The following is a 22,549-nucleotide window of genomic DNA, read 5'->3' on the forward strand; positions in this document are numbered from 1 at the left end:
ACACAGAGCTCCCCCCGCCCCCCAAGAGATGCCTCTTGAGTCCAGAGGGGGAGCAGGCCACCCCCGAAGGAGTTGGCTCTGAGCCCTCCCTCAGCCAGCTCGCCTGTAGCGGCTTTACAAGACCCTGCCATCCCCTTACCCTGTGTAACAAGAAGAACTTTATTTGAACAATCCATGGTGAGTGGGAGGTGAGAGGGCATGGGTGGGCCGGGAGGGCTAAGCTCGGAGGTTGCTGCACGTGTCTGGGGGTGTATTTGTGGGGGTTAACCGAGTCGCCACGGAGGATGGAGGCGGTGGAAGCATTCCCTTGGCGAAAGGCTCCTGTCGATTTGCCAGCGTAAGGGGGGGGGGTTAGGCGGCGCAGCAGCCCACGGAGCTACCTGAAACAAGAAAAAGGGTGTATGGGGGGTGGGCCGCCCGGGGTCTGCCGTGACTCCCATGAGAGGTTGGGAGTTGGAGGAGGGAAATCGCAAAGTCCCGACCCCCCGGCGCAGACCAGCAGCATGCTGGCCTATGCAAGGCTTACCTGTCAAGTGAGCACAGGCTTTATGAGGCGATTTTCCGCCTGCAAGGGCCCTCCACCGGGGGGGTGCCATTTCCTGGGCTGGCCCCATTGGTCGGCCTCCTGGTCAGGTTCCAGAGGCACCAGGCTGAGATACCCGGTGCTTTCACGCAGCTCAGAGACAAGGGTCCAGAGCAGTTGCATAGCGGTTGATGGGCTACGCCAGGTAACTTTTCGGTGGCAAAAGTGGGCATTCCCGGCCTGAAAGGGCCTTAGGAAGCCTCCTAGCCGGTGGAATGCCCCCGGGAATGCCCCCGCAGCCGCCGGCAGCTGCTTCTGCGCCTCTCGGGCACTGGTATGGCCCTTGCGCTGGTGCGCCCGAGCCTCCCCTCTTCGCCACCTGCCACCACTGGCCTAACTCCACATGCCAGCGCTCAGGCCTCTTGCACCGACGTAAGTGCCTTTTGTGCTGGTGTAAGGCCTGTGGGCCTCCTAAGCGCTTTCGGCTCCAAACCTCAGGAATGCGCTGTAAGAGGTGATATGATAACCATCTTCAAGTACTTGAAGGGCTGTCACATAGAGGATGGGGCCAAGTTGTTTTCTGTTGCCCAAGAAGGTCGGACCAGAACCAACGGGTTGAAATTAAATCAAAAGAGTTTCCGTCTAGACGTTAGGAAGAATTTTCTGACAGTTCCTCAGTGGAACAGGCTTCCTCGGGAGGTGGTAAGCTCTCCTTCCCTGGAGGTTTTTAAGAAGAGGTTGGATGGCCATCTGTCAGCAATGCTGATCCTATGACCTTAAGCAGATGATGAGAGGGAGGGCATCTTGGCCATCTTCTGGGCATGGAACCCCTTCAGAAAAAAATGGGGGTTGGGGGGGAGGTGAATTTCCTGCATTGTGCAGGTGGTTGGACTAGATGACCCTGGTGGTCCCTTCCAACTCTACGATTCTATGATTAAGAATCATAGAAACGTAGAGTTGGAAGGGAGAAGAGAGTAATCTGTCCCAAGGTGTGCACTTTGGAGTGAGGGAACATCGGTTACAATTATTTACCGATGGTTGGGGCGTCCATTGTAGTGGTTTACGTATCAGTGGTCTTTGGTCGCCATCAGAGGCAAAGCTGCATATTAATATACTAGAGTTAAGGGCTATTAGATACACTCTTATTTCTTTTGCAGTTTTGACCAAAGATACATCAGTTCTCATCATAACGGAGAATGTCCGGGCAAAGTTCTGTATCTGCTAACAAGGGGGCACAGGGTGCTGAAGGTTGTGCAGGGAAGCCCTGCACCATCTGGCATTGGGTGGTCACCCATCACATGTGGTTATCAGCAATCCACATAGCCAGGGAGGACAATGTTGTAGCCCACAGTTTGGGCAGAGAGCATGCAGAACGTCACGAATGGGAGCTGCAGACCAGTTACGCTGAATCAGTATTCAAGAATAATAGACCTGTTTGCTAAATCACACAACAAAAAATGTCCCCGTTACTGCTCCAGAGCAGCGATTAGGTCCATGCTCCATGGGGGATGCATTTTAGATGCCGTGGTTGCAAGGACTCCTGTATGCATTTCCTCTTTTTCTATTACTCAACAAGTTAGTAGCAAAAATAAAAGCGGACAGGGCCTCTTGCATATGAATTGCACCACACTGGCTACGGAGAGTATGGTTCTCCACGCTCTGGGCATTAGCTCAGCAAAGATACATCACTCTCCCTGTACAAGATGACCTGCTAAAGTTTACTATGCCACCATGATGTGAGGTTGTTACATCTCGTGGTGTGGCTCATTAACATGTGAATGAATGGTCGGATAGGGTAGCTAATGTTTTGCTCTCCTGCCGTAAACCTTCCCCCAGACACTCATTTGTTCATAAATAGAAACGTTTTGTCTCTTGGACTGTTACTCAGGGATTACAATCTGACTCCTGTTCTTATCTTAAAATGTTTGATTACTGGTTGACTTTAAAAGACTCTGGTTTGTCCAATGAGTCCATTAAAGTTCATCTAGTCACAATTTCAGCTTTCCACATTGGTTTTGACTCTAAGTCCCTCTTCGCCAACCCACATTCTAAAAGATTTCTGAAAGGTCTTAATAATCTGTTCCCACTGGTGTCTCGACCTACATCCCAGTACATTCCAGTACTGTCCCAGCATTTGAACCCATACTGACCTGTGACTTCAGCTACTTGTCGTACAAGACAGCATTCTTAGTGGCAAACACTTTGGCCCACAAAGTGGGAGATTTAAGAGCACTTTGGTGTGACCATCTTTTCCTAAAATTCTACAATGATAAAGTGGTCCTTTGACCTAGTTTGGACTTTTTACCTAAAGTCATGTCTAGATTCCACATTTCACAGGACATTGTGCTTCCGGTGTTCTTCCCAGATCTGGAATCGTCCCCAGATAAGATACTACACACTTTAGATGTTCGTAGGGCATTGTTTTATTTGAAGCAAACATTACCTTTCAGAAAAGACAAAAATTTGTTTATATGTTTTAAAGGGGCAAACAGAAGTCAATCAGTCTCAACGCAGACTTTGTCCAGGTGGGTGGCACAGGCCATTAAGAAGGCATATGAGGAGGCAAAACAAGAGTGCCCACTACATATCAGAGCTCATTCCACCAGGGCCCAAGCCTCATCGGCTGCTTTCGCATCCCACAATGATGTTCGGGAAATATGCTGAGCAGCTACCTGGTCTACGCTGTCAAACTTTGTATGCCACTACTTGGTGGATGTAGATTCCAGGAGAGATGCAGCTGTGGGGAAAGCAGTGCTTCAGTCTCTGTTCTGTTGAGCAGCACACCCCACCTCCTAAAAGTAAGTGAGCTTGCTATTCTCCCATGGGGGACTGCACAGAAGCCACAAAGATGAAAAACAGTGTTGCACTTACCTGTAACTATTGTTCATTGAGTGGTCTTCTGTGCAGGCACACATGCCTCCCTCCTTCCCCACTGTGAAGTGCCTTGACTCCTTATGGGAGCTCAATGGCAGCATAGGAGAACTGAGGGAGAGTGCTCCCTCCTCTCCTCTTGTCACGTGACTATTCAGGCAGGAAAACACAGCTCCGTGCAAGAGGGGAGGAGGAGCACTATGTGTGTTTGAGCTTTCTAGAAGCGGACAAGTCTGTCTCCGTCTGGCTCTGCGTATGCGCTGTCCCTATGTGTGCCTGCACAGAAGACCACTCAATGAACAACAGTTACAGGTAAGTGCAACACTGTTTTTCTCTCCGCAGACATGCCTGTCTCCAATGGGGAGGGGCTGAGGCTCAGAGGTAGAGCATGCAGAAGGTCCCAGGTTCAATCCCTGGCATCTCCAGTTAAAGGGACTAGGCAAGTAGATGATGTGAAAGACCTCTGCCTGAGACCCTGGAGAGCCGCTGCCAGTCTGAGTAGACAATGCTGACTTTGATGGACCAAGAGTCTGATTTAGTAGAAGGCAGCTTCGTGTGTACTCCCAGAAAGTAGTTCTAACAGAAAGATTTCCCTTTAGAATTCTTTAGTGCTTAGATAATACTATAGAAAGGCTCCAGAAAAGCCTGGTCTTTGGGAATCATGTTGCAGATCTCTTGTTTCCCTACTAAGAGACTGCATTCCTATATCGCCTTTCTATTATGGCCCACATTATTCCAAGACAAGATTTTCTCGAATGAACACAAATCTTCAGCTTCCATCTTTCTTCTGGTTTGCCAGTGCCCGCCCCTGGTACTCCTTTATAATGCTTGCCTGAAGTCATTCATGAAAGAAGGAAGCCAGGACTTGTTCCAACTCTGATTCTATGATTCTATTCTATGATTCAAAGCAAAAGGGCAGACAAGAGGCTGGGGAGAGAGGGAACCAGGGTGAGGGAATATTCCTCTCCTCTCCATTGCTGAGGCATTGTTCACAGGTGCTCTGGAAAAAGAGAAGGTAGAAGGTGTGCCCCCCCCCCCCAAATTCCAGCCCCTGACCAGGAGAGTCTGACAGTGGGATTGCTTTTTCAAGAAGGAAAATGGTATGGGGGAGAAGAAATCTTTAACACTTTCCTTCTTGCCATTTTTTCCCTGGTAAAAGACACCCACAAGCTGCTTTTACTCCCCATATTATTTCCTCAGCAGGGATAAAAGCAGCTCAGGGGTGTTTTTTTTTTCTGGCAATAAAACAGCAGGGGAGAGGAGCATTAAAGTTCTCCTTTCTCCCCATGTAATTCCTGTCCTTGATAAAGAAATCCTGTGCAACTACATTTGCAAAGAATTTAAAATAAACACAGGATAAACTGTAACATGTATTTGTATCGAGTCTAGTTTTATCAATAGACTTCGCAGACATGCAAGTCCATATTTCTCACCTCAGCAGAGGAATCCTCTAGTTAGCGATAGGAAATCATTACTTCCACTGTTCTACCATATTGTTTTTCTAAAGCACAGAGGTAATTAGCAAATGGATGTCAGTTGTTGCAGCCTGTCTTCTTGGTCTCGGAGTCAGTGGCTGTTAATGCATGGCTAGGATGTTATTGGTTTGTCCTCTCATGCCTCACACTTTTCTATCCCAAGATCAAAAAAATGAACGCATGAGAGGGACAAACAAAAGAGTCAGGCAGCACTCTTGCACACACACACCACACACACCAACCCCGGCAGGTAAGTGCTGGCTTACGTCTTCCTCCTGGCACTCACTCCACCTTGCCTGGTACTGGAAGCGGGGCAGGAAGGTGTTGAAGCCATCAGCAGGGAGAAGAAGGCCCCAGCAGATGACTGGCTTCAGGGCGATGGGGAATGGAGGAGGAGGGAGGGACGGAGCCAACGACGCCAGGCTCACTCATGGCTCTCTCTCGGTGCAATTTCTGACCTTTGGTCCCCCGAGAGGGAAATCGGAGGAGTGGGAGGGGAAAGTGGAATGGGCCAGAAGGAAGGGGAGTCCACCCGTGCGCTGAAACGCACTGGGAAGTAATTGTAATTGCAGTGATTTTTTTAAAAAATCGAGAAAACACAGGGATTGGAAAACCGGGGAGGTATCGCATCGGAAGAGGATTGGTCCCACAGATGGGAGACCACCATCTGTGGTCTCAACAGAGACCACAGAGATTCGCTTCATTCACGGGAGAAATGCAAGAAAAAATAGCCATGCGTTTTTGACCAGTATTCCCTTACATAAACAACTGACTTGTCATAAGGAATATTAACACCAATTTCCATTGAGCAGTCCATTGTCTGATTATTTTGCTCTAATCCTTCAGTATCTGTATCAACTATTATGACATCTTCAGCTTATTGATGCTGTTTTTTAACACTGTCCACAGCTGGACATACTTCTAGGGTTGCCAACCTCCAGGTGGTAGCTGGAGACCTCCCGCTATTACAACTGATCACCAGGTGACAGAGATCAGTTCACCTGGAGAAAATGGCCACTGGAAGGTGGACTCTATGGCATTATATCCCACTGAAGTCCCACCCTTCCCCAAACCCCGCCCTCCTCAGGCTCCATCTCCAAAGTCTCCAGGTATTTCCCAACCTGGAGCTGGCAAACCCTACTTACTTCTCGTGTATTCAGGTGAACACCGTTGTCGCTTTACTCAGTAATTTTGTCCACTCCATCCCAGATAGCTTTCTATATTTCTGTGACTCTGATTGCAGTGATAACATTTGTAGTGTGTTGTGTTCATTTCTCAAATTATGGTTCCTATGAGCCTTCTGTCCCCTTTGCGATTTGCAATCCAACCAGTTAATCATTCCAAGCTGACTGCTGACCTTACTTCACTGGTGGAAGGTCTGTCAAAACCAACTTCAAGTCATGGCACTTCATGTGCCACTCCCACAGTTGATGGACATTTTGTGGGACTGGAGAGTTTTGTCATTTTCTGATAGTTAAGGGCTGTGTGCATAAATTGTCTAAGGATGTTGGCCATTCAGAAGCCTTGGCATCCTTCCTTCATTACTCTGGGCAAGATTGTTGTAGATAAAAGGGCCAGAAATTTTACATTAACAAGCAAGGAGGCTTTAAATTAACAAGCAAGGAGGCAAATCTTCTAACATTCTCTGTTCCAGAGTGAACAGTCTTTGTGTCTGGTGCCTAACAACATCTTCCTAATACTTCGTAGGCCTTTGCCACGGGTGCAGACACTCTTAACAGAATGGCTGCGATGTCTCACAAATGGTTACTGAACTCTTAACATCTGAAGGTGTGCTGGGGAGTCTACACAAGTAACCAAAATGCTGCACAAGATACCCAGGGTCTTTATCTGTGTGGTCCAAACAGTCACATAGCCTGTCTTCCTTCCACCTTGCAGGTGTGTCTCAGTTTCTGACAAATATTGTGTTGCATAGAGCAAATGAGGCAGTTGGGTTTCCTCTCGAGAGGAGGATTGAGCATCAGCTTCTTGTCTAGAGTTCTATAATGTTCCTGAAGTTGGTTCCATGCAGGTGCAGAATTCAGGTATATGACTGTACAGATGGCTACTCAAAGTCCATTAGTTAGGTAAGCAGTGTTTTGGTTGGGAGTAATTCTGGTTTCTCAGATTCTTCTCTACCTTTGCAATAGTGGTTAACTGGGAGTCTAGAGTGATATGCACTATGTGACCTGAAGTGTTCATTTATTCAGGGTGCAGTACTAGCAGCAGTATCAAGCCACAAATTCAATTCTTTCTATGGTGATCCCCCTGAAGAACTGCCAGACTTCTCTGAAGACCCTACCTCCTCAGGTATTTCCAATAAAATATTATTAATCCATCAACACTTTTACATTTATATGTGCTTTTAGTTTTGTGTTTGGCAATTTCAGTTCCATTTAATACATAATATTTTATTACTTTTTTAGAGTAGTGTGAATCAGTATTACATTATAGCTGATGGTTATGTTATATCTGAGTTTGATTTTTGTCATTGTGTCATACCCATTTCTGTAGATTAGGCTTTCTTTCTTTCTTTCTTTCTTTCTTTCTTTCTTTCTTTCTTTCTTTCTTTCTTTCTTTCTTTCTTTCTTTCTTTCTTTCTTTCTTTCTCATTGAACAAATATGCATTGATGATACAGACTGTCCTGTTTTGGTTAACAAATTAAAATACTTCGGCGATGAGACCAGCCTCGTGCCATTAAAGCATTTTTGTTGTCTCGTTGCTCTATTTGTTCTCAGAATCAGGCCACATTTATACATTAGAAGCCAAATCTGAACATATGACTGTGCATGTATATTAAGGATAGTTGTGTATCAGAGTACACTTAAATTAAATCTGTTTTAATAAATTAATATAAATTGATATATTTGTCAGAAAGCAATTAAAAAAAAAGAGCCAAACTATAAACCTTCAAAAACCATTACCTCCGAAACTGACATCTTACATCAATCAGATACATCTCCAGATTTCTCAAATTGTGCTTTCTCATCAAGTATCTTATAAATAGGTCCCAAACTTGCATAAAAATTATCTTTCCTCAATATTTGGCTGATATAAATTAACTTTTGTTTGCTGTACCGAATTCTGCTGTGTGTTAAATTTTGATAAGCCATTTTGTAACCAAGGGAGTGCTTATTGGTTTTCTATTGTATCACCATCAGTACTTTTGATGTTACCTTTTCCACATTGTCACATCTCACCCCATCATGACATTTAGTATACAAGACTAGAGTAAAATAAATAAATAATAAGAACTGAACTTTCTGTATTCTTTAAGAGAAAATATTTCCAATAATTCTAGCTAGGCATCAGGAAGCATTTCTTTTAGAGTTAAATTTTTATATCTACTTCTGGTTTGTCAATCTTGATAGAAGAAATAGATCACTTGTGTGACTGCAGTGTCATCTTTCCTGTTCTAAAATGTACAAAGTTCCTCTTAGATTTTTTGTTTACCAACATAACCTCTGTTCCTCAACTAGACAATGAGATTGAAGCTATTACCTGAGACAAAATACAGGTTGCTTTCTCTCTAGCTATTGCTTTCCAGCCTCCCACCACCACCGTGTTTGAAGATATATTGTCTGTACTCACCCAACCTTGAATTAATAGATTGAGCATAGCAAATAAGTTCATCAGTGGCAATTGTTGATTTTTTGGGTTGAACTGAATGTGTGACTTTTAGTTCATCTTTTTTTATGGAGGCAAAGCTGTGCAGCTGACTTTAAAATTGTAGCATCCATAGGGGTAAACTATAGGGGGCTGAGGGGCTCCAGCCCCCCCTGAACTTGGCCGGGGGGCTGAGCCCCCCCCTCAGGAACCAGTGCCCACAGGAGGGGCTCAGTTACAATGGCAGCTGAAGCATAGTCCTGTCCTACCTTCCTTTTGTATCATATTATAATTTCCATGATTCTTTGGGGCTTTGTTCCTGTTTGCTAGTATGTATTTTTGTGTATATTGAGAAAGGCACTGCTGACAATTTTAGCATCAGCAAGGTACCTTGCCTGTCAGGACATTGTACTGTACAGTGGGGAGGGGCCATGGCTCAGTGGTATCTGCTTGGCATGCAGAAGGGTCCCAGATTCAATCCCCGGCATCTCCAGTTAAAGGGACTAGGCCAGTGATGGAGAACCTTTTAGAGACTGAATGCCCAAACTGCAACCCAAAACCCACTTATTTTTCGCTGAGTGCCAATGTGGCAATTTAACCTGAATACTGAGGTTTTAGTTTAGGCATTCCCGCACATTTGGAGTCATGTATAGTTTGGTTCAAGTCCTGCAGCACCTTAGAGACCAAAAAGATTTGTGGGGGCGTGGGGGTGGGGTGAAAGATCTAGCCATTTATGCATGGGAGGTTTTGGCTTGGATTTGCCGCTCTCTAGATGCACATTTCCCCCATCCGAATTCTCAAAACTCAACAATAAACTTCCATGTAGTTTTGAGAATTCAGACGGGGGAAATGTGCACCTAGAGAGCTGCAAATCCAAGGCAAAACCTCCCGGGCAAGAAAGAGCCTCTCTCTTTGGAGAGCCAGAGGTCCCTTCCTCAGATACAAGCAGGAGTGGAGACCCCGAGCCCCTCTATCCCAGTCGGAAGGCGGGGAGGGGTGTTGCAAAGAAGGGATGCGGCGGGAAAATGCAAAATTGCCAGCAGCTTGGTTAGAGCCGGGGAGGGGGGTGGAGAGGAAGCAAGAGAGAGGGCGAGAAGAAAAGGAAAGGCCATTTATGCATGGGAGGTTTTGCCTTGGGATTTGCCGCTTTCTAGATGCACATTTTCTCCATCTGAATTCTCAAAACTTTGCTCTCCAAACGCACATTTGCCCCAGCCAAATTCTCAGAACTCAACAATAAGCCCCCGTGCAGTTTTGAGAATTCAGATGGGGAAAAATGTGCACCTAGAGAGCGGCAAATCCAAGGCAAAACCTCCCGTGCGTTTTCGCCCAGAAAGAAATGAGGAGCTTCTTCTTCCAAGGGGGAACCACCCCCCCATGCATAAATGTCCAAGAAGAAGCCCCAGAGAAACCCTGCAATGGAGGGAACCCCCGGGGAGGGGGGGGGAGCAGACGGGCTGGAAGGCTCCTCTCTCCAGAGAAGGCGGGCCCCCTGATGCAAAGGAAGGGAAGAAGCAAGGGGAGGATCAAGGGGGCCAGAGAGCAGCAGCCCCTCTCCCGGCGCGGTACTCACCCTTCCTGCCGGCAACCCCGGGCGGCCTCCTGTCACCAGCAGCCCAAGTTCAACGCCTTCGTCCCCGGCCGGCCACGCGCAGTGCAGGAACCACGAGGCACGCTGGGAACCCGAGGTAGAGATGGGCGGGGCAGAGCCAGCCGCAGCTCAGCTGAGAGAGGGAGGGGCCCAGACGACCCAGGAGGCCTTTTGAAGTGCAGGATGGGAGGCTCGGGAAGGGGCGAGCGAGCCACTTACCCGTGCGTGCCGGCAGAGAGGGCTACGAGTGCCGAAGTGGGCACGTGTGCCATAAATTCGCCAACACGGGACTAGGCAAATAGGTGATGTGAAAGACCTCTGCCCGAGACCCTGGAAAGCCGCTGCCAGTCTGAGTAGACAATACTGACTTCGATGGACCCAGGGTCTGATTCAGTATAAGGCAGCTTCATGTATAAGGCAGCTTTCATCTTGTAAAGCATGAGGAGCCAAGAGTACTATATGTTCATGCACATGTTGTGAATAGGGTTGTGCAAAAAATAAATTGGTAAATTTTGGGTTCGGGTTTATTGGGCCAAAAGTGTTTAAACATTTTCAGCAGGCAGAGAATTTAACTCTAAGACACTTTTGCCCCACTCGGTGGATGTTAGAGAAGCTTCCCTACAGTCAGTGGATTCAAATTATAGGGAGTTGATTCAGTTCTTTGAGAATGTATCATAAGAAAAAAACATAAGAAAAAGCCTCCTGGATAAGACCAAGGGCCATCAAGTCCAGCAGTCACACAGTGGCCAACCAGGTGCCTCTAGGAAGCCCCCAAACAAGACAACTGCAGCAGCATTATCCTGCCTGTGATACACAGCAATTAATATAATAGGCATGCTCTTCTGATACTAGAGAGAATAGGTATGCATCATGACGTATTCATTTTGACTAGTAGCCATGGGTAGCCCTATCCTCCATGAACATGACCACTCCCCTCTTGAAACCTTCTTCTGAGCAGAGATTTAGGGGAGGTGAGAATGAGGAATTGGGGCAAATAGTGGTAACAAGGCAGGAAGTCCTAGAATGTTTGCAGACAAACTGCAAACAAGTCATAGGGACCAGATGGTATTCATCCTAGAGTTCTTCAAGAACTCAAATGGAAAATTGCTGAACTCCTAACAGTGATATGTAATATGTCCCTTATATCAGTCTCTGTACCAGAGGATTGGAGAATGGCCAATGTAACACCCATTTATAAAAAAGGTTCCGGGGGGACCCATGAAATTACAGGCCAGTTAGCTTAATGTCTGTTCCAGGTAAATTAATGGAAAGCATTATTAGATAGAATTGTCAAGCATATAGAAGAGCAGACCCTGCTGAGCCAAATCCAACATGGCTTCTGATGAGGTAGGTTTCACTAACCTTTTAGAATTTTATGAAAGTGTCAGTAAGCATGTGGACAGGAGTGAGCCTGTGGACATTGTGTGTTTGGATTTCCAAAAAGCTTTTGACAAAGTCTACTAAGCAAAGTCTGCTAAGCAAACTTCATAGTCATGGGATAAGAGGATAAGTTCTCTTACAGATTGAGAGCTGGTTGAAAAATAGGAAGCAGAGAGTAGGAATCAATGGTCAGTTCTCCCAATGGAGGGATGTGAGCAGTGGGGTCCCTCAGGGATATGTGTTGGGACCGGTGCTTTTCAACCTGTTCATCAGTGACCTGGAGTTGGGGGTGAACAGTGAGGTGGCCAAGTTTGCAGATGACACCAAATTATTTAGGGTGGTTAAAACACCCTAATTATTTAGGGTGGTTAAAATCAGACTGTGAAGAGCTCCAAAAGGATCTCTACAAACTGGAAGAACGGGCATTAAAATGGCAAATAAAATTCATTGTTAGCAAGTGTAAAGTGATGCATATTGGGGCAAAAAATCCCTCCTTCACATATGCACTGATGAGATCTGAGCTGGCAGTGACAGACCACGAAAGGGATCTTGGGGTTGTAATGGATCGCACAATGAAGATGTCAACCCAGTGTGCAGCTGCTGTGAAAAAGGCAGATTCCATGCTGGCCATAATTAGACAAGGAATAGAGAATAAAACTGCTGCTATCATACTGCCCTTGTACAAATCTCTGTTGCAACCACACTTGGAATACTGTGTACAGTTCTGGTCACCACACCTAAAAAAGGATATTGCACAGCTTGAGAAGGTGCGGAAAAGAGCAACCAAAATGATCAAGGGATTAGAGCAACTGCCCTGTGAGGAGCGGTTAAAACGCTTAGGTCTGTTTAGCTTGGAAAGAAGGCGGTTAAGGGGAGACATGATAGAGGTATATAAAATTATGCATGGTATGGATAGAGTGGACATTGGGCCAATGTCTAGGTGGCCGCTGCCCCATGCAAGCCAGAGGGCATTACCCGAAACTGGTATAGCCTGGAGGGCATGGCGAAGGCTGTTTTCTCTTTGTCTGGTGGGTACATTGGTATTTCCCAGTATCCCTTAGTAAGATCAAGAGCTGACAAATATTGGACTTGTCCCAGCTGGTCGATCAATATGTTTGCTCTGGGCATGGGATAAGCATCAATCTGGGATACATGCAGAAGCTTATGCTGCCATCAGGCTTGGGAATGAATGCTGTGGGGCTCCTCCAAGCACTGTGGGACAGTTCGATAATGTAGCATTTTCTGCACCTTTTATTTGGCCGCCGCCCATCTTTGGCGCGGCCAACCTGTCCCGGCCAACCTGTCCCGGCCATGTTTTGATGGCGTGTATGGTACTGTTGGTTCTACCAGGCCAACTATCAAATACCAGAGGCCAGCTCCGCAGGTTGTCTTCCGATTGCCGCCGTTGGTCCAGGGATAAGTCCTCATCCATCACTGGGCTTTTGAGATCCATGGAGTTGTCCCAGGGAAGCTCCCCGTTGTTAAGTTCAGTGGGGTCTGTCTACAGAGAACACGTTTCAGCTTCTCGGGCAAACCACCACTTGAGATTGTTAATGTGAAGGCACTTCCAACTCCGCCTTGACGTCCCACATTGGGCCTCATATGATATTTTTTAAAAATATATTTTTATTGATTTTCAGTATACAGAAAAGAAAGGGGTGAGGAAAGGAAAAAAGAAAATATATCTATATATATGTTTGCATATATATTGTATGATATTGTATATCATATTTTTATTGTATGAAAATTATACATACATACATGTGTGTGTGTGTGTGGGTGTGTATAATTTTCATACAATAAGAAGAGTCTTGTTGATAAATAGTATTCAGTTTGTTGTCTATAGTCTTTACCTCTACCTGTCCTTTAAGGGAATAATGAACTTATCTAATGTTCCATTAGCTATCTAGCTGCTTAATGTCTTCTGATTAGTCTCTGCTAATTGAATATCTATAGAGCCCGTTCTTTTTGCCCTGATCCATTTCGGTATTTTTTCATTCATTTTGTCATCTTGTCTCTCATGAACTCGCTTTGATAATGTATCTTATTGTTGAAATGTAATACGGGTTAAGTGTTGGTTTTATAATACTCATAAAATGATTTCCATCTTTCTTGATGTTGTTCTGATGTGTTTTCTTTTAGTAATTCTGTTAGTTTGTCCATCGATATGTATTCGTGAGATTTGTCAATCCACGTTTGAATTTTTGGAAGACTGTTTGATTTCCAGACTGATGCCATTACCACCCTTTCTGCTGTTACCAAATATTTTACCATAACCTGCTGGTCTTTATTCATCGTATCAGGTGTTTTGTTAAAGAGGTACATCTTGGGATCGAATTTTATATGTGTCCCCATAATCCCTTCCAAATTTATGTGTATCTTTTTCCAAAAATTTTGCACCACCTTGCATGACCACCAGCAGTGGAAGAATGTTCCCTTGATTTTTTGACATTTCCAGCACAAGCCCGATGTCGTTTTATTCATGTTTTGAATGTTGCTTGGCGTTATATGCCATCGGTGCAGCATCTTTAGCCAATTCTCATGGATGCTTCGACATCTGGTGAATTTGAGATTTCTTTGAAATAGTTGTTCCCATTCGTCTGTTGTTATTATCTCGTTTAAATTCTCCATCCACTTTATTTGGGAATTTTTATCTTGTTCTTGTTCTGTATCATGAATTATTAATAGTTTATAGATTTTGCCCAGTAAGTGTTCTTTTGCCTTGCAGATTAACTGCTCGAATTCTGTTTCGGGCTTTAATTTCCCCCTTGTCGTGCAGTCTTCCCTGAACCTTGATAACAATTGGTGATGCTGTAGCCATGATATCTGTGGATGGGTAACTTGAATTTCTTGAAGAGATTTAAGTGTTGCATCTTCATTTAACAAGTCTTTATATCTTATTGTTCCGTATTTACGTCTTTCTTCTTTGGTTCCATAAACTTTGAAGGGGGCCATCTGTCAGGCCTGCTCTCTCCTCTCTGCATTTGGGAGTGTTTTGTCTTCTCGCAGATGCTTTGCTCAAGGATTGTTTATCTAACTGTTGCATTCCTCTCCAGCCTTTGATGCCTGTGGGAGCCTGGTCCCGTTGGCCTGGGGTTGCCGTGCCAACCTGTACTATCTGATATGACCTGTATGACCACTATTCCTCCATATATTCTGCTGTATGTCCTTGCCCCCCATTCCTGCCTTTTTATTTCTGCAAGCTCTGAATACCTGAATGTTTTCCAATAAAGTCAACTCTCTTTTGGACTACCTGTCTGCGGATGTTGCTTTTGGGAGTACTACAGGGACAAGTGCTTACATTAAGGCAGGAATCACTCTCTTCTTTCACCTGCCTGGCTAGAGCCCTGGAGGGTTCGCCTGCATCTCGAGTACGGGTTCCTCGCTTGGAATCCTGGAGGACTTAAGCCACTGGGCCCTCCGATTGAGAACGTCTACCATCCCTGACGACCCTACTCTACTATGTGATGTGCTCATCGAAGCAGTGCGGACTGATGCCGAAATCAACCACCTAGTGGAACTTGTTAGGGTTCAGTGGCGCTGTCTCGCTGAAGTGAGGCCCTGGACGTCCGAGGACACAGATCGCAGCGTCCATCACGAACTCCTGGCCCTGGACGGGCTATTGGACGAAGTGCGTGTAGCACAAGAGGACTTGGCAACCTTGACTCGCTTGTTAGCGAGATTGACATTGCAAGAGAGACAAGACTCGGCAGAGGTCCCTATCCGCCCCGACTTGCCCCGGTCCATGGCGGGGGCACAGGCAGGGGGAACCCCGCTGTCACTCGTTCCGGATCCTAACGAGTGCCTAGTGGAGGCACAAAAGGTCGCTGTCCAGACAGCGTTGCTATTCGTGGGACTGCCCCCGACCACAACCACGGTGGCCGATTTAACGCAACTGTTAACCCCGATGTTCGGGGATGGTGCAGCTGCTCTAGCTGTCCAAGTACAACCTTTGCTTGGTGGGGACTCTGCCCCACTCCTCGCTCTTCTAGAGCAAGAAGCCCTTCCGATCATCACCACGACTGCCGCCATGAAGCTCAAAGCCGACCAGGCACTCGTAGACCAAAAGAAGGCCGAGGAACAGTTGCGAGCAGCGGATGTGGCGGCGGCCAAGGCTCAGTCCGAAAAGGAGAAGGAGCAACAATTGGCCGCCGATCGAGCACGGGTAGACACGGTCGTGCGTCCTAAAGACACTGTAGGATTTGGATTCTCATTTGGGTCCACATTTTCCCTGGCTTTTGCCCCGTCTCACACCATGCAACGCGCACGACGCCTTGCAGAACGTCTGCCAGACTCGGACTACTCTGACGAGGAAGACCTGTATGGTGACGGATCCCACTGGGCTACCGACCGTCGAGTCAGCCGATCCAGACACACGGGAAGAGTTGGTGACAACATGCATCTTTTGCGGAGCCAAAACCGGGACTTAACTGACCGAGTAGCTCGGCTACAAGACCAAATGGAGCAACTACTCCACGAGAATGAACACTTGCACCGCGCCCAAACCACCCCAGCTGCACCAGTTCCCACCCAACCACCTCAGCCGACTCCACAACCTCAGCCGGCTCCTGTCAGATTCTAGGACTCCGTTGCCTCTCAGGAATCATCAACTTTACTCCAGACGTTAGCAGAGAGTTAAAGTAGAATTTATTTGAAAGGGAGGGTACAGTAATCTATGAAACACAACGTTACAATGGCGCAAAATCATTTGGAGGGCATTCTTATAGAGTACACAAGCTAGAATGTTTACAAGTAAAAGCTTTGAAATGCAAAACATTAGAGGTTCCCCAACACCAAGAGAGAGAATTCACACCTTAAGATCAGAGCAGGATTACAATCAGGAAGTCACTTTGAAATGGAGATCTCTCGAGCCTTTGGCTGTTGCCTCTTCCTTCCTTTCTCTTTCCCACGGGAAGGAGAGGTGAAACGAAAGTCACCTCGCTATCCAGGGTTCGATTGCATGCCCTCGCTGACACTCCGCCTCCCCAAAGGCCCCCCCCCCAGATTTCCTGGTTTGTCAGGGTAATGGCAATGGAAATCCGCTACAAGGGTTGGAGCCTGTACGTGAACAGCGGACACCCACTCATCGTGACTGGAATTTAAATGTTTCCAACGCACAAGATATTCCAGTTGCCCCCTTCGCCTCCGAGAATCGAGCACCTTGGAGATTTCAAAGTGCCGTTCGCCCTGCACCATGATGGGAGTTGCCGCTTCGGGTTCGGGGTGCCATTCTGGTGCTTGTAGAAAGGGTTTTAGCAGACTCACGTGAAACACTGGGTGCACCCCTTGTAAAGATTTGGGTAGCTCCAACTCCACCGTAACCTCATTGATAACTCGGGAGATAGGAAACGGACCCACAAACCGTTGGCTCAATTTTTTACACGGGCGTAAAGACCTGAGATTCTTGGTGGAAAGATACACCTTCTCTCCGACCCTCAATTCCCACTGAGGTGCTCTGTGTTTGTCTGCTTGTATTTTGTACCTGTCTTTAGCCTGCTCCAGGTTTTTTACAAGCCAGGGCCAAGTGTTCCTCACTGTGTGAGCCCATTTAGACACCTCGGGGGGATCGCCTTCTGGTGGGGTAGGTACAGCCCCTAATGGTCCAAAATCCATCACATAAACCGCTTTGAATGGGCTTATCCCGGTTGCAGAGTGTACCGAGTTATTGTAGGCATATTCTGCCAGTGGCAGCAGGTCAACCCAATTGTCTTGGTGATAATTAACAAAACAACGTAAATAACATTCTATCACCGCATTGACCCTTTCGGTCTGCCCATCCGTCTGGGGGTGATAGGCAGATGACACACCCAACTGCACACCTACAATTCCTAAGAACGCTTTCCAGAACTTAGACACAAACACCGAGGCTCTGTCCGAAATTATCTTCTTCGGAAATCCGTGTAGTTTAAATATGGTATGTATGAATAAACGAGCCAGTTTGTGCGCAGATGGCATCCCTTCGCACGGCACGAGATGAACTTGCTTAGAGAAAAGATCCGTGATTACCCACAGGACAGTCTTCCCCTGACTGGACGGGAGGTCTGTTATGAAGTCCATCCCAATCACTTGCCAGGGTGCTTCGGGAGTTTCTAGGGGCTTTAGTAATCCCGGGGGCTTTCCCATCAAACGTTTACTAGTTGCGCACACAGGGCAGGATTTGATAAATACCTCGATGTCTTGGCGCATTCCAGGCCACCAAAACTGTCTTCTTATTAAGTGCAAGGATTTAGCAAACCCAAAATGTCCCCCTATAGTTGAACTGTGGCTCCGTTCCAATATTTCCCGCCTCAGTTCCCTGGGCACGTAATGTTTGTTCTTACAGATACCGTTTTTGTCCGTCACCTGGGATGGGATAGATTCTTCCTCCCGCTCCCGCTGAAGAGCCTCCCCCCACCTTGTCTTGACTACCTCCGGGAGGCTTTCTGGAACTGCCCAGAGGCGGGGAATGGCAGCATCCGACCCCGGCAAGGAGGTGGGTACCGGCCCTTCAGCCTGGTCCCCTCGCTCTATTTGGGAGATTTCCCCCCCTCCCCAGAGGTTGTGGTCGGAAGTTCTCCGGGGACTGCTGGGGATGAGGAGGTGGGAGCGACCACCTCTCGAGGGGGACTCGAACTCGAGTCTTGTGCCGCCGCGCGGCTTTGTGCTCTGGTCAGAACTCCTGCACTATTCCCCTCTGGAGTCAAACCCAGGTGTTCCCGTGTGAAAAGAGAACCCACCGGCCGCTCAACCTGACACTCATATTGCGGCATGCGAGACAGTCCGTCTGCTAAGCAGTTTTCTTTCCCAGGCATGTGTTTGATGGTAAAGTGAAACTTAGAGAAAAAGGTCGCCCAACGCACTTGTTTGGCGGACAGCTTCCGCTGACCCAAAATCGATTCGAGGTTCCGGTGATCTGTCCAAACCACAAAGGGCTCGGCCGCTCCCTCCAGGAACTGTCGCCAAACCGTGAGTGCATGTTTAATTGCCATGGCCTCCTTTTCCCCAATCGGCCAGTTGAGTTCAGGGCCAGAGAACTTCTTAGAAAAATATGCGCAGGGTCTAAGTCTCCCTTGATCATCCCTCTGAAGGAGTGCGCCTCCCATCGCCTTGTCCGAGGCATCTACCTGTAAGGTGAATGGCCTGGAGCAATCTGGGTGCGCCAGAATGGGTTCAGAGGTAAAGCGCTCCTTAAGAGTTTCAAAAGCCGCCTGACACCTGGCGGTCCAAGGTACCTGGTATTGTGCAAAGGTGGCCTCTTGCCCCTTCCCTTTGGTTTTAAGCAAATCAGTAATAGGCAAAGCTATTTGAGCGAAATCCTGAATAAAACTTCTATAAAAGTTCGCAAACCCCAAAAACTGCTGAACCTGTTTGCGAGTTCTGGGAGGTTCCCATTCTAACACTGCCTGCACCTTCTCCGGATCCATGCTTAACCCTTGGGGAGATATCACATAACCCAAAAACGACAATTGGTCCTGGTTGAATGCACATTTTGATAACTTAGCATACAAATGATTGTCCCTTAGACGACGCAACACCTCCCGCACCAACTCCCTGTGCTCTGCGGGATCCTTGGAGTAAATAAGCAAATCGTCGAGAAAGACTATCACACCTTTAAATAGGAGATCGTGTAGAATCTCATTAATTAATTGCATGAAGCACGAGGGCCCCCCCGACAGACCGAATGGCATGACTAAAAATTCAAACAAACCATAACAACAAGAAAAGGCTGTCTTAGCTTCATCCCCCTCCTTGATCCGGACCCTGTAGTAGGCTTCCGCCAGGTCAATTTTCGAGAAAACACAACCCTCCTGTAACGCACTCAGGAGGTCCGGGATTAAGGGAAGGGGGTAGGCATTAGTTTCAGTAATCGCGTTAAGCCCCCTATAGTCTACACACAGTCTGAGATCAGATGTACCTTTCTTCTTCACAAAGAAGCAGGGAGAAGAAAATGCAGCCTTGGACGGCCGTATGAAACCCCGCTTCAAGTTCTTGTCCAGAAATTCTCGCAGCACTGCTTTCTCTTGAGGACTCATGGAATAAACTCGGGCCTTGGACGGTTTAACGTCCTTAATCAGTTCGATGGCACAATCCGTAGTGCGATGAGGGGGCAATAAGTCACAGTCTGTCCCCTCAAATACATCTGCGAAGTCACTATATTCTGGGGGCAACGTGGGTTCCTCCAAAGCAGCGGCGCTTCCCCCTTCGCCTCCGGGTAAGTCATCCCGGCTGTGTTTTTCGCACTGGGGAGCTCCAAACACCACCCGCCTTTGTTCCCAATCAATGCTCGGGTTATGCCTCGCCAACCAATTGATGCCGAGAACCACCGGGTAGGAAATCTTAGGAACTACCGTGAAGTGGATCTGTTCCCAGTGGTTTCCCACCCCCAGCCACATCTTGCGAGTGTGCAAATGAACCGGCCCTCCCCGCAGGTCACTCCCATCCATTTGCTGGAAATGTAAGGGCTGATCCAGTTCTCGAGTCCCAATTTTCAGACGTTCTACCACCGCCTGATCAATTAGGGTCCGGGAGCACCCGGAGTCCAAGATAGCCACAACGGCCACCGGTTCCCCCCCTTGGGGGTTTCGTAACACAACAGGTATCAGCAATGTCTCTCCCTGGTCACTCACCCTACATGGAGCCGGTTTGGTTTCTTCCGAGGGTGCCCTCCGTGCCGGTTCCCTCACAGAAGGCCGTCCTCGTTTTTTGCCGGTGAGGGGCTTCGGAAACTATCTCGGGTACAACGGTTGTGGAGATCCGATGAGGTTTCAGCTTGCAGGGCCGCCGCCCCACGGCGACCGTTCATCCCCTCCGCTCTCCTGTGCTCCAGATTCCGAGGTGGTGTCGCCTCCCGCTCTTGTGTCGCCCTGTTGCTCGTCCCTTCTGACGGTGTGTTGGTACATTTTGCTGCAAAATGGCCCATCTTCCCACACTGAAGGCAAGCTCCCTCCCTGAACCGACGTGCCCTGTCGAGACTGTAGACTCCTCGATGTCTTCCCTCTCGCCGGGAGCCTGCTGCGTTGTCCCCTCTTGCGGGCGGGATAGGGATCGTCTTCGAAGGACGATCCTTGGAGAACTGGAGGGTAAGCTTGCGATTCTCCACCAGGGCTGCCAAACTTATCCACTCCTCCACCGACTCTGGATCTCCCAAAGTCAAACAGCCATCCAGCACTTCCCACCGCAACCCTTCGCGGAAGTGCTGGACCTTTGTGGCCTCACTCCACTCTCGTATCTTGCACGACAAAGATAAAAAGTCCTGTGCATACTCACTTACTGAGCGGGTTCCCTGCTTCAAACGACGCATGGCAACCTTTGCCTTTTCCCCCCGGTGGGGGTCTTCGAACCGGCGTCGCAGAGCGGACAAGAACTCATCCAGGGATGCCAAAACCCTAGGCATAGTTTCTGCCGCCGTCACTGCCCACTCCACCGCCTCCTTCTCCAGCAGGCTGATCACATACCTGACCCGAGCTTCTTCCGAGGCAAAGGTTTCCCCCTGGTCCTTCATGAAGCCGGAGATTTGGAGTAAGAAGTGAGACAACTGTGAGCTGGATCCGTCGAAAGATACCTTCAGGTCTCTGGCCATAGGGCGTCTGGGCGTGGGAGCCTCCCCAACAACGAGCGGCCCTGTAGTCGGCCGCGAATCCGTTTGGGGTGGTTGCACGGGCTGTCCAAGCCCCCTCACTGCCCCTAGAACAGCTGCCAGGTCCCGCTGCAAGGTGTCTAGCTGAGTCTGCAGGTCCCGATTCTGCAGAACGAGCATCTGATTCTGTCCGCGTATCAGAGTGGCCGCTTCTGCAGTGAGGGTAGGGGTGTGAGCGAGCGTGGGGTCCTTCCACCCTTCCCCTTCTCCATACCAAGCGGCCAGCGGTCCCCGGTAGAAGTCGCCTCCTGGTTCTGACGCTGCTCTCTGCCGCTGCCCGGCCCCCGAGAGTCGGGGGGTCCACGTCAGCCTCCCAGGGACATCGGTAGGCCCGGGTGGGCGCTGCTCCGGGGTCGCTTCTCCTTGGCCAACCTCAATATCAGTGGGAGTCTGCCGAAGCTCCTCTCCCGCGTTGAGCGGCACCGAGGGTGGTACAGACATCCTAATACTACTTCTAACCCGAAAACAAAAAAGGTTGGGATTGTAACGTACTGTCAGATTCTAGGACTCCGTTGCCTCTCAGGAATCATCAACTTTACTCCAGACGTTAGCAGAGAGTTAAAGTAGAATTTATTTGAAAGGGAGGGTACAGTAATCTATGAAACACAACGTTACAATGGCGCAAAATCATTTGGAGGGCATTCTTATAGAGTACACAAGCTAGAATGTTTACAAGTAAAAGCTTTGAAATGCAAAACATTAGAGGTTCCCCAACACCAAGAGAGAGAATTCACACCTTAAGATCAGAGCAGGATTACAATCAGGAAGTCACTTTGAAATGGAGATCTCTCGAGCCTTTGGCTGTTGCCTCTTCCTTCCTTTCTCTTTCCCACGGGAAGGAGAGGTGAAACGAAAGTCACCTCGCTATCCAGGGTTTGATTGCAAGCCCTCGCTGACAGCTCCACAACAACAAGCTTCGCTGGTCTTACCGCCCCCAGGAGCTCCAGTGTTGCCGCCTCCCGGGGCACCAGTTCTACCGCCCCCAGCACCCCCTATTCAGTGGAAACAACCGCATCTTAAGATAACTTATGACGGCTCGGTTGATGCTTTACCCTGTTTCCTACATCATGTGGACAGTTACATGAGGGAACAAGGACAGTACTTCCCCACCAAGGACAGCCGAGTTCGATTCTCTGTTGACGGGGAAAGCAGCCGACTGGATGGTCCCCCAGTTTGACACTTGGGCCCGATCCATATGCTCTCTCAACAATTTCATGTTTGCCCTGCGGAGGCGGTTCAAGGACCCCTTCTTGGGAGAAAGGGCCAAAGCCGAACTCCTGCAACTCCGGCAAGGCTCTACTCCCGTTCGAGAATTCGCAGATGAGTTCCAACGACTTGCCAGTAAAATTGTGGATTGGCCTGAAGCCACCCGAATACACTATTTCCGGGAAACTCTACACCCTGACATTTTGAACTGGGCGTACATGCAACAGGACCCCGACACCCTGGAAGATTGGATTTTACTGGCGGAGGAGGTGGAAAGCCGCCG

The 22,549-nt window shown here is 48.1% G+C and overlaps 1 protein-coding gene across 20 annotated transcripts in view; it reads left to right on the plus strand.

The window, feature by feature from the left end:
* CASK (calcium/calmodulin dependent serine protein kinase) overlaps positions 1-22,549 on the plus strand; it is a 327,562-nt gene that overhangs the window by 189,931 nt on the left and 115,082 nt on the right. For all 20 annotated transcript variants that reach the window (XM_056858036.1, XM_056858039.1, XM_056858041.1 and 17 more), the window contains exon 10: positions 7,077-7,176. In XM_056858036.1, coding sequence (XP_056714014.1) covers positions 7,077-7,176 — 100 coding nt within the window. The remainder of the gene's footprint in view (positions 1-7,076; positions 7,177-22,549) is intronic.

This window comes from Euleptes europaea, chromosome 12, assembly GCF_029931775.1.
Source record: "Euleptes europaea isolate rEulEur1 chromosome 12, rEulEur1.hap1, whole genome shotgun sequence".
In the NCBI taxonomy this organism is placed as follows: domain Eukaryota; kingdom Metazoa; phylum Chordata; class Lepidosauria; order Squamata; family Sphaerodactylidae; genus Euleptes; species Euleptes europaea.